This window comes from Henckelia pumila, chromosome 3, assembly GCF_033568475.1.
Source record: "Henckelia pumila isolate YLH828 chromosome 3, ASM3356847v2, whole genome shotgun sequence".
NCBI lineage: Eukaryota > Viridiplantae > Streptophyta > Magnoliopsida > Lamiales > Gesneriaceae > Henckelia > Henckelia pumila.
This window is the reverse complement of record NC_133122.1, coordinates 42,421,357-42,433,547: the sequence shown is the minus strand read 5'-3', so window position 1 is coordinate 42,433,547 and position 12,191 is coordinate 42,421,357. Positions and strand designations below refer to the sequence as shown.

Sequence of the window (12,191 nt, the reverse complement as noted above, 5' to 3'; positions counted from 1 at the left end):
TCGGGTCTAAATAAATTTAATAATATTTATTAAATTTATTAAAAATTACATATTATATTTAGAGAAAAATATAATATTTTTATTAAAAATTTGTAATTTTATTATGATAATAGATTTTTATATATTTTTCATAAGTAGTAATGTAAAATCTATAAGTCAAATATCAAAATTATTATTTTACATTTAAGAGTTGATTCACAGTTCTATCAATGAACATGTTCATGATCACGAGTTAACGAGTCAAATATTATAAAATTCAAACTTGATTCGTTTATCTTGAGGAGCTTCACTAAACGAGTTTAAATAAGTTTTTATCGAATCGAATTTCGAATAATTTACGAACCATTTGGTTCTTTTACCTCTTAGCTAAAATGGCTACTTCTTCAATAACTAGTCGATATTAAACAGTGCTTGCAAATGTTTTAAAAAACATGATTATAGATTCTCTTTACAAAGTTTTGAAAATTTTATAATTATATTTCAAGCATTTGCAAACACTACAAAAATAAATTATGTTTCCACTTTAGTTTAATTAAACAATGATTGGCCACTTGGCCCACTTCGCGTGTCACTATTATTTATTTACGGTTTGTTGTTGTTGTTTTTTTTTTGATAATAAATTAGTATCACGGGACAGACACGCTCTATCCATATAATATAATTGTTAAGCTAACTTCAGAAAGAGAGGAGGTTGATTAAACTGCAGTTATAGTTCTAATCATGATCCATTAGTGTGTTATTATTATATTGAATTAGTAACTAGCCATAAATACATTGAATCCTTAAAGCATCTAATTTAAAGCACTTACTAAATTCTGTATAAAAAAAAAAATCAGACAGCATTTCATATGCCTTTCTATTAATTTTGATCATGATTAATAGTTACGAAAATAATAAAATTACTTCGATTAGTTAAACTGAAAAGTTTAATGTCCAACAGTTAATTGTTAATTGTTATCTAACACATGAGTTTAAAATTTGAGACAAGATTTCGGGTTGAAGTCACTATCATTACAACTCTTTCTCTAACATTTTTTTTAAAGATTAGTGTGTAATTAAGGTAGTGTTAGGAACAGTTTGTAGAAAGTGCTTCTCAACTTTTTCTTAACAATCATTACAACTCTTTCTCTAACATTTTTTTTAAGATTAGTGTGTAATTAAGGTAGTGTTTGGAACAGCTTCTAAAAAGCACTTCTCAACTTTTCCTTAACAAAATTTTGAAATTTTGTTTGAGAAAAAAAATTGAGAAGTACTTTCTAAAAGCTCTCTCAAACACTACATAAATCGATTTGAAAATATAATTCCCTAGACTGATTCAGAAATAATTATTTTGTGATGTTATTGATGTCTGAAGGTTGGGAACATTTAACTTTCTAATATAATAGTTAGAGGTCCAAAGCATAAATGTAACAAAACGATGGGTGGATTAATTATATGTAGTATCAATTGGTATCTGTTATGTTTTTATAATAAAAGGTAGTACAATTTAATTTAGGGATATATAATATAGAAGGAAAAATATGCTAATTATTCTTTTATTGACATCTTTTCTTATAGTTGTGGGAAGAACATGAATTCATATATATTACAAGAGAAGTCAGCAACTATATTTTTTTATATATGATTGTAATTTTAGCCTCTAACTTGTATGTGCCAGATATATGTTTTTTTTTTTTCCTTTTAAAAAAAAAAATCGATTTAAGTAAAATCTTTTGTCAGATGATTATAATTACGTCACGAGATCATTCTGATTTTTGTTTAGTGACTTGACAAGAATTTTAAAATTAGATGGATAAAAACTTTGATAATTTATAGGTATAGGCTAAATATTGTAATGTTTATGATAAATAGATATTAATATTTGTGTAAGATTGAGCACTTGCAGCTTTGCAAATTTTATAATTAGTGATGACAATACAATTTAAATATTTTAAGTCGTACATCAGTTCAAGCATTATGTTTTGATTACTCTATACAAAATATAAATTATTGTACCAATAAGTTTGTGTCTAGTATCCAGTTTTCGATAACATTTTGTATTGTGAATACTTTTGTACTAAGATGAAATTTCACTATTTTAGTATTTGGAGAAAAAAAAACTCAAATAGAGATGGGGAAATATAAGAGAATACGAGCCTTTTTTAACAGAAAAAATATGTGTTCCGTATATCGTATCGTCTCGTTTTTATTCTTATTATTATTATTATTATTATTATTATTATTATTATTATTATTATTATTTTATTTTTTATTATTATTATTATGTTTTTTTTCCCCTAAACTTGATCAATTTTTCATGTTTGGACTCATCACAATTATTATTATTATTATTATTGAAATTTGTTAGTTAATAAACAGTTGGGTGATTGAACTTGAAATATCTATATTAAACTTGCTAAAGTCTACCTTATCTCATGCCGTGAGACAAGATTAGCTAATAAATTACGCCGCATTATTATCAAATAAAGACTAAATACCACAATTAATTAAAGCTGTCAGAATTTGGCTCCTTAGTTTCTGAGAAGCTACCAATTATTTACATGAATAATAAATTTTCATCTAATAGTATTTTATATCCCAAAAATGATTTGATACGCGATTGTTGAAGACATATATATAGCCAAGGAATTGGAGAAGCTTTTTATAATATTGAAAGCTAATGCGAGCCACCAACAAACTAAATTGGCCCGAGATTATCATGATAATTTTGGATCGAGTAATTTGAAATCATATTAATTATTTGGACAATTTTTATTATAGAAATTCGCTATTCATTATATATCTGTAAGATCGAACGTTTGTCGTTTTATCAAAACTTATAGAATCAACACTAATATTTCATATCCGTTGCTCTAATGATTATAATATATTTGAAATACATCCAAAATCAACGTCGTTTTGAAACGATCGCTCAAATTATATTTCAAGCAGATCGGAGTCATCCGGCCAAACAAAGACTTACAAGATTTCAAATGGCAAGGAACAAAGATCATGTGGACGGAAGTAGGTCATCAATAGATCAGGAATTCATATAACTTAGCTTAGATGATAATATGTGTTGAAATTTTGATTAAAAAATATCTTAGAATATTTTATTGAGAATCTGTAAAATTTTAATTTTTCAAAAAATTAAATAACGAAATGCGACTACTGTGCCTATTACTTATAACTTAATTAGATGATGATGCTTTGTTCTTGAATCTTGACTCGATCGAGTTATCATAAACCCAAAAAAAAAAAAAAAATTTATAAAAAATATATAACCCTCCATGATTGGTCAACATGTATTAAAACCCAAAATTTTAAATTTATATTATACTTTAGACTATATTATTCAACTTGAGACATTTTATAATTATCACGGTACATCATTTTATTAAATATCAAAGTTACTTAATTTGATTTTTAACATTCATTATTTACGAAAAATTTTATTATAAAAAAACCAAAATCATATAAAAAAAATAATCTATATAACCTTTTATTTTAATTACTTTTGAAAATTTAACTCTTTTTTTTGGATGTACATGTACACTTCGCGTGCTATGGATGCTTGTATATATATACTATGTACTCACTCGTTGCATATATATATATATTATTTGCAACTTATTCCGCGTAATTTGTACTTTCACGTCGTTGTACTATACCAATACACACATTAAATATTTGTTAACTGTTATTAAATTGGTGGAGTCAAATGTGGCGAATCGTTTTAATTGAATCAATAAATAAGTACATTATTATTTTGTAGTACCGATTAAATTGACTATGATCACCACCCTGGTATTCCCCACTCACCCTCACACTCTTTTGCATCAAATATATATATGTATATGTTATATTTCTTTTTTCTGTTATCCCAAAGATATAGTTCATTTTCTATGTTTAGCAGCATTTTTTTTTTCAAGACTAATATATCTCCATTTAACTAAATCTTAGAATATGTGAAATCGTTTTTAAAATGAATTAAATAATATAGACAGAACAAGAAGATTGATAATGACAATTAACTTTATGTTTACCATGATTTTCTTAATCTTTGTACAAAAGAAAACAAATTAACTTATATAATCTTTCGATTTTTCCACAAAATTACTTGACCTTAAAACAAGCTATAAGGATACTCGGATTATAAGATGGAGTACTCCCCGATTTCTCTTTTTGCCATTAAATAAACATCCACACACACACACACACACACACACACACACACACACACACACACACACACACACACATATATATATATATATATATAATTATGTGGTTTCAAAAAACAAAAAAAAAATGTATAAGATCTATAGTAATAGCATGAAATTAATCTGAAACTTAATGCGACTTCAGATTTAAGATAGATTTTACAAAATGTATAGTTCTTGGCCCTTTCACGATAATTATACTGATTTAAAAATCGATTTAATTATATATTTCTAAAAACATCCCAAAATAATGGAAGTGAGATTGAAATAAAATGATTAAGGTGGAACAATCCAAACGTGCGAGGCGGTCTATTATATTCTCTGTCTCAATCAGGCAACAGTACTACTGCGATATATATGATTTAGCTAGGTTCCAACTGTTAATTCTTATATATATATATGTTATAATTAAGTTGCAAGTCATATTTTATATATTTGTGAGATTTTATTCTGTATCTTAAATATGCCAAAGTGATCGTGCGTTGCCGGCTCAGATCTCCAATTATACATGCGTACAAGAATAAATAATAATGCTCTCAAAAAAAAAAAGAATAAATAATAATAACAACAACGTAGGTATACATAATTTAAATACATTTTCCTTTCAAAAAATTTTTTTAATACATTTTCGTGATATTGTTTTATAATATATATGATTAACATTATTGAGTGCGAATAAAAATATCTTTAAATTTTTACAGGCTGGTGATTAACTTGTAAATATACTGAAAATCAGCGCGCGTGGTTCTATGTGCTCACATAATTTTAAAAATTCAATATTTTTCAAAAAGATATAAGGGATTAAAAGACATGGAGATAAAATAAAGAAACATAGGTGAAATGAAATAATGGAAAAAGAAGATGAAGAGAGGTATGAAAATGAATATTATGCGAGCACCATTAAATTCAATAACAAATATTAGAAATAAACTTGGTGTCATATCTACACACCAAAGTGTTAACTATGACGTGATCAAGTATTATATAATAACTAGTGATCCGAAGCACGCGTTGCGTGCTTTTACAGTATTTTTTTAATAAAATTTATTTTTTATTTCTGGTTTGAGGGAAAAAAACGTTCTTTGGGAGACATGTGAGAGAGACGTGAGATGAAATTAGAATTGTGAAAGTTGTCAAAATGTTGTTTTGCCCTTTGCCTTCAAAAAAAAAAAAAAAAAGTTATGCAGAGAACTCTCAATAAATAAGGGTAAAATGGAAAAAAAATCGATGTCATCTTGACACACCAAAAATAGTTATTAAAAGGTGTCCAAGTTTTATATAATAGTATAGATAATAATAACTAGTAACTTATCGCACGCATGTGGTTTACACATGCTTAACTTAAAAAAAAATGAGAAGGAGATGGAGAAATGTGTGAAGATTACTAATTAATAAGCGCACACCATCAAAATTACACAACAAATTATGTAAGGGTAAACTTGAAAATAATATTTGGTGCCACATTGACATAACAAAGTCGTTACTATAGTGTGTCTCAGACTCTCACATATATTTATATAATAGCGATGATGATGATATATAGTGTGTGTCTTTTGTTATTATTTTTTCATTTATTTTTTCTTAGATGAGTTTTAATGTGTATAACATGAACTTTTATTTTGCATCTTATGAACCACAAAAAAAGATCAAAACAAACAAAAAAAAGAATCCAAGTTATTGAATATAAATCAAATTTTTATAAGTCATGTGACTAAATCCAAAATAGGTGAACTAACAAGATAAATCGTCATTTGCCTCGTATGTCAAGTTTCATAATCTTACAACTTTAAATTTTTGACAGTTTTAATTTTTTTTCCATGAGACGTTGATGTGGTATTGCATAAATCATCGTTACATCATCACCATGGCAATCCATGCCACAGTTGTGTGATCTCGGAAAATGATAAAAATTATATAAAAAAATTAGCAAACTAAAACTGAAATTTAATGATATAATTAATAACAGATCAAATCGCAAAGTGTCAAATATTCATTGCAAAAACTTTAATTTTCCTTAAAAAATTATTATCACAGCAATTTTCATATATTTTTAGTACAATCATATACGCAAAATCTATTTGTTGTGGGTGTTATTAATGACGGTTAAATTTGGTTTTGGCTCTTAAAAAAAACAAATCTTGACATAAAAATATTAAGGATGCCCTTTCGGACTCGCTCGAATGCTTTGATTCTTGTCTAGTTGCTAGCTGCAACACGTCTTTCTCTTTCAAAGTGGAAAAAAAAAAAAAAAAGGTGCATGTTTTATGTGAATTTTATATTCACAGCTCATGCCAATCTGGTTCTATGTTATAAATTTACAATCTTGTATAAAATAATATAAATATATAATGACCACAAAGAAATTTGTTACTACATAAATTAGATATTTTGTTTTAAAACTTAAACTTAACAAACACATTATATAGATAAAATTTACTATATATATGTTGCTTAGAAGAACTTAATTATACATACCAAATTAAAAAAAAAAAAAAACCCCCTTCCATGAACTTCAATCTACACCTTTTGGATTATATGGTATTTTTAATCCAAGAAAACACTTTGTTTTCATGTGAAGTGGCATATTAATGCTTTTTTTTTTTTTTTTTTTTTAAAAAGGACACATTGATGCATTAAAAAAAGGACACATTAATTGATTCCAATGTTTTTAAAATATTTATAACTATACATAGGCAGACAGCACATGTAAGTGTGATATACATATACATACATATATATTGATCAGTTTGGCGTAATATTTAATATGTACAAAAACTCTGTGTATTATATTATTAACTAAAAAAATTTAATCACCCTAAATTTTTTAAAAATAAATATAGCACGGTTATTTTAAATAAAATAAAAAAGAGTTTTTTTTGAAAATAAAAAAGAGTTAAAGTATATAAAAATTCCTAATTTGGACAGCTAAACAAGTCGCGTCCTTGGAACTTTTTCCACACACATCGTAATTCGTATGTAGAGTAGGTGGTGGTGGTTTATTATTATTATTATTATTATTATTATGTATTATGCGTATCTTTAATTCCTCGAAATCAAACATGGATTTAGATTTTATTTTTTTAAAACATAAATATCATGTTACATGTACGTAGTCAATATTCTTTACAATATTCCTTGCCCAAAAATGTATTTCTATATTAATCAAACACTTGTCGGTTGGAGCTATCTAGCTATTGCTCCGATTTTCTTAAACATGATGTCAAGTTCAAATCTTGTACATTAGAGTGTTCTTTGTGTATAACAGATGTGATCCAACTTGACTCAATTTAAGCTCAAGCCTCAATGTGGCTTCAATGATCTGAAGTCTTATATAGGAGTTGAAGTTCTAAATATATTATCAATTTCGTCATCGTCTGATATAAAGGATGTGACATTAGTTGATTACATTTCCTTATAATTTTGATCGACTTTAATGTTGACTCAAAGCTGTACAAAATATTAGACTTATATATTAATCTATGATCATACATTCTTTGATCATCATCTCATCTCACAAAAAAAAAATGGTGTTTAATAGTATTTACTGTTCAGTTTTCAAGCACGAAACGTGATAAAAGTTCCATGGAGTACTATTTCATTTAGCACATTCTTGATCTTGTCATGCAGTTGGACTAGTTCTTAACATTACACACACACACAGTAAGTGTGTATGTATGTGTGTGTGTGTATATATATATAGGGTAGGATATATATGGAGATTTAGATATTTTTTTAGGTATTTTTGGGAGCATTGGGACAGGAGCCAAGCTGGGAGAGATCATGTCTGGTGGGGTTGTCCGACTCATCTCCACGTTCAGTTTTCTGTTGTAGATCGATGATGTCACCAGATATGTACAGCATCTACGGATTAACGAAATATTAATTATTTAAGAATAATATTGTTTCTGATTTAGCTAGGCTTATGCGAGTAATGTGTCTCTTATATATTTATATATATTGCTCCTCCGTGAGTTGTGTAGGTCCCAGACAATTATTATTAATAATTAATAGATGAAGAATTGAAGATGGTATATATATTAGTTTATTAATTACTTATAACTTAATCGGAAAAAAAATGGGGAAAATTGCAAAACAGATTGTCCCATAACTTGGTCTATAATTTTTTTTTTTTAATTTTGTAAGTAGTCAATTTTTTTTTAAAAAAAAATTGATAAGTATATTCAAACTTCGTCGAGTATAATTACATCATAAATTAAATAAGGCGAAGATATGAGTCGTCCTATAAGATCCGAAAAAAATAGCTGCCCTTTACTAACTCATGAGCAACATGATTCGTGGAGTCAAGATTAATTTGATCTTAATTCAATATATAAGTATTTATATTTTCGCATTTATCGTTGGAGTGTTCATGTGATGTAAAAATATTGTAATGTGACACTTAACCATTATTCACACGTTATCCAAGATTAGAAATGTCGAAACGGGATTTTGCAGGGCAGAACACGCCTTTTTTTGGCAGGTTGAGAAATTATGTGCTTGCCAACCTAACACATGCACCTATATATTATAGGTGTCAGGCAGCGTCCGGTGGGCGTAGAAAATTTTGTGTTTAATTCAATGTGTTGAATCGGCCGAAGGGTCTAGCGATCAAAGGGGTTAGCCTATTTTGACATTTCTGTGTCGCAATTTTACTGGTGAATACGACGTCGAAAAAGAAAATCCAACTTATCGGAATACTTAAGACTAGAATTTTAGTGGTGTATATATTCTTTTTTTTTTTTTTTGGAGTCATTTTATACAATCTTCTAATTTTATAAAATGCCAAAACACTAATAATGCATGGTTTGATAAATTAGATTATGATTTTCAGATATGTTAATAATAATGCTAATAAGTTAATTATGAGCACTTATTGCTTGTATATTCCACAAACAAGTAGTATATATAATAACTAAACCAAATTAAATAACATATTTTATCCTAGTTTGTAAGCTTATAAATAATATTGTTTTCGATCACCACCTCTCAACACTTTCAAGAAACCTAGCTTCCCTTCAGCTGCTAAGAACCAAGACACCGTACCCATCCATTATTTACGCTAGTATTAAAAAAACTCTATGGAACTTCTTGGTGCAGTGTATGAAGGGGAATGGGGTTCATTCAATGGAACGTGCTCAGATGAAGGGGATTTCATGTCGAATTTACTTCGAAACTCCTTGGATCCATTCGACTACATGTCCGCCGGTAGTTCTAACTTCACGATTACTTCTTGTTTTTGGCCCGATCAGGACTCGAATATGGCACAGGGGAATGACATTCTTCTTCCCTTCTCAAGTCATGAAACGCGCTATCCGATGGCAATATTGGATTACGGTTTGAAGGAGAGTAAACACGACGAAATATCCCGGTGTCATTCATTGACGTATGATAATCATGTCATGAATGGGGATCATGGGATGTTCTTATACCGGGAAACAAGCAGAGACAGTGTAGGATCACTACACGAAAATCCGTCCGAACCGCCAATGTGTTTGCCATCAGAACAAGATAGATTCAGCAACCCTAGGGAATCATCCAAGAAAAGACCTAGAATGCCTACAGAAGTAAGTACCGCATGCATTATTGCCACTTTTTTTATATTATATATGATCATATATATATGGATCATATACTAGTGTCAATTCAAAGGAGATGATTTTCACAATTTGATTATCGTTTTCATTTCTTTAATTTCTTATTTAGGTCAACAAGAACAAGAGAAACATTAAGATGAAGATTCTTGACGACGACAACAACAACAACAACAACATCGATAACATGAATACCGAACTTGTGAGGCATGGCTCAAGTAGCTGCAGCATGGAAGATGATTCGGCCTACGGTTCACTCGAACTAAACGGAGGGTACTTGCCTTCGAGTTCAGACTCGAAAGGCAGTGGAAAGGCTCGGGCCAGCCGGGGTTCAGCAACTGACCCTCAGAGTCTTTATGCTAGAGTAAGTATCCTTAGGGTAATTAATTGCATTAATATTGTTGAATCTTAAAGTCTCATTCAATGATTTGTAGATGTTAATTAAGAGTAGTTAAATTTTCTTACTTTATATTTTCACAATTTTTACAGAAAAGAAGAGAGAAAATCAACGAGAGATTGAAAATCTTGCAGTGTCTGGTTCCCAATGGAACTAAGGTAAGTTGCAATATTGTTGATCAATAAAACTGGTACTGTTCCATACATTAAGTAACTATAATCCCAAAAATAAAATAAAAAAATATATTCAAAATTTTTATATATTTTCTCTAAATATTTATGGTCTATGAGAATCTGAGAAATAACAACGTTTTTATTATATAATATAATAGGTTGATATCAGTACTATGCTTGAAGAGGCTGTGGAATACGTAAAATTTTTGCAACTTCAGATCAAGGTAAGAAATATTTTCGAATGGCATCGATTTTTTTATTTGTTTTTCTTTTTATTTCTCCCTTTTTTTCAATGTAATACAAAAATTGATATATCGTCAAGAAAATCAATGCACTTGAATATTTTGATTATGATATATATGTCTAAGTTGATTTGCCAATAAATACAAGATTGGTTCAAAATCTAAAATTTGCATAACTTATTATAAGTTTGGAAGTTGAAATGTATTTTTAGAGAAAAATTAAATCACACATAAAATAGTCCTTTGCATCTTTCAAGATCTTAATTAATATTGGCTTTCTTTGTACTGTTTGTGCTGCAGCTTCTGAGTTCTGATGATCTGTGGATGTATGCTCCCATTGCTTATAATGGAATGGACATAGGGCTTGATTTAAGGATCAAAGCTGCAAAATCACAAGAATCCTAAAATATTAATGCAGGATTCTTCCTCGACACCTACCGAACCGGCCGGATTATTGTAACCCTAATGTGGCTCCAAAACCGGGATCCACGCAGGATATAAATTACATTTTTACGCAAATAAATATCGCATACCATCCATGCATGCATGCATGGTAACCATTTACCAATGATTTTTTTCCTAATTTTTTTTTTTTTTACTATATATGGAGAAATGGATTTCATCGATCATCCTATATATATTTTTTTTAAAGAGAAATTGTGGTCTTGACCTTTAAATTGTACAAATATATGGCTGAGTTAAGGAAAAAAATTGTGGAGATAGTTCAAGTAGTTTTCATTAACTGGTATATTAATTAATATAATTAATTGATCGACATTTCTTTATCAATGCCTAATTAAGAATCAATAAATGGGTCCATGATTATAATAAATTATTATATTTAAGAGTAACTGGCTTAAGAGCAAGAAATTTAATAGTAATTAGTGTGTGTGTGTGTATAATTAATCTGGATAAAAGTATAAACTATATATTATAATTATATTCGATATTATCAGTTTTACAACTAATTACGGAATGATATTCATTTTGAAAATTTATCTTTTTATACTTCTACCAGCATCGACATAATTAATTAATTTTTTTTACAATAAAAACTAATCTACTTAGATTTAGATTGTACTCAATACGTGTTTAAACTCCATTCTATACTTATTTGCCGTAGGTCTACATAAATATTAAAATAGCTAATAAACCTTAACTATTGTTTGATGTTTATCAATCAAATTAATTAATTAAATCTTTCATATATATTTATATATTCTCTTAATTGTACGTGTGTCGACATGATCTTGTAACTTCCCCTTTGAAAGCCCTTAAATTATGACCAAATATACCACCATCATGCACTTCAGCACTTGTAATATGTGTGTCTATATAAATTATATTAATATATAAAATATAAATAAATAAAATAGTAATTATTTAAAAAACAATGGTGGTACGTTTTTCCCTTTGCTGTATTAATTAATGTTTCTCGAGAATTGAGACACTGGTACGTTTTTCCCTTTTTTATAAAAATAAATAAATAAATAAATTATTTTTTAATTTAGTTTCTGACTTCTGAGTAATTGTCTTCCCCATGGCCATGATTGAGCATTTCCTCTTTGCTCTAAGGTTGCGTTTGA

At 28.3% G+C, this 12,191-nt stretch overlaps 1 protein-coding gene across 1 annotated transcript; it reads left to right on the top strand.

The window, feature by feature from the left end:
* Positions 1-9,280: 9,280 nt before the first annotated feature.
* Positions 9,281-11,010, top strand: LOC140888570 (uncharacterized). The gene is made up of 5 exons (XM_073296259.1): positions 9,281-9,766; positions 9,906-10,157; positions 10,283-10,348; positions 10,522-10,587; positions 10,906-11,010. Exons 1-5 carry the CDS (start codon positions 9,281-9,283, stop codon positions 11,008-11,010), a joined length of 975 nt encoding a protein of 324 aa, XP_073152360.1.
* Positions 11,011-12,191: the final 1,181 nt, after the last annotated feature.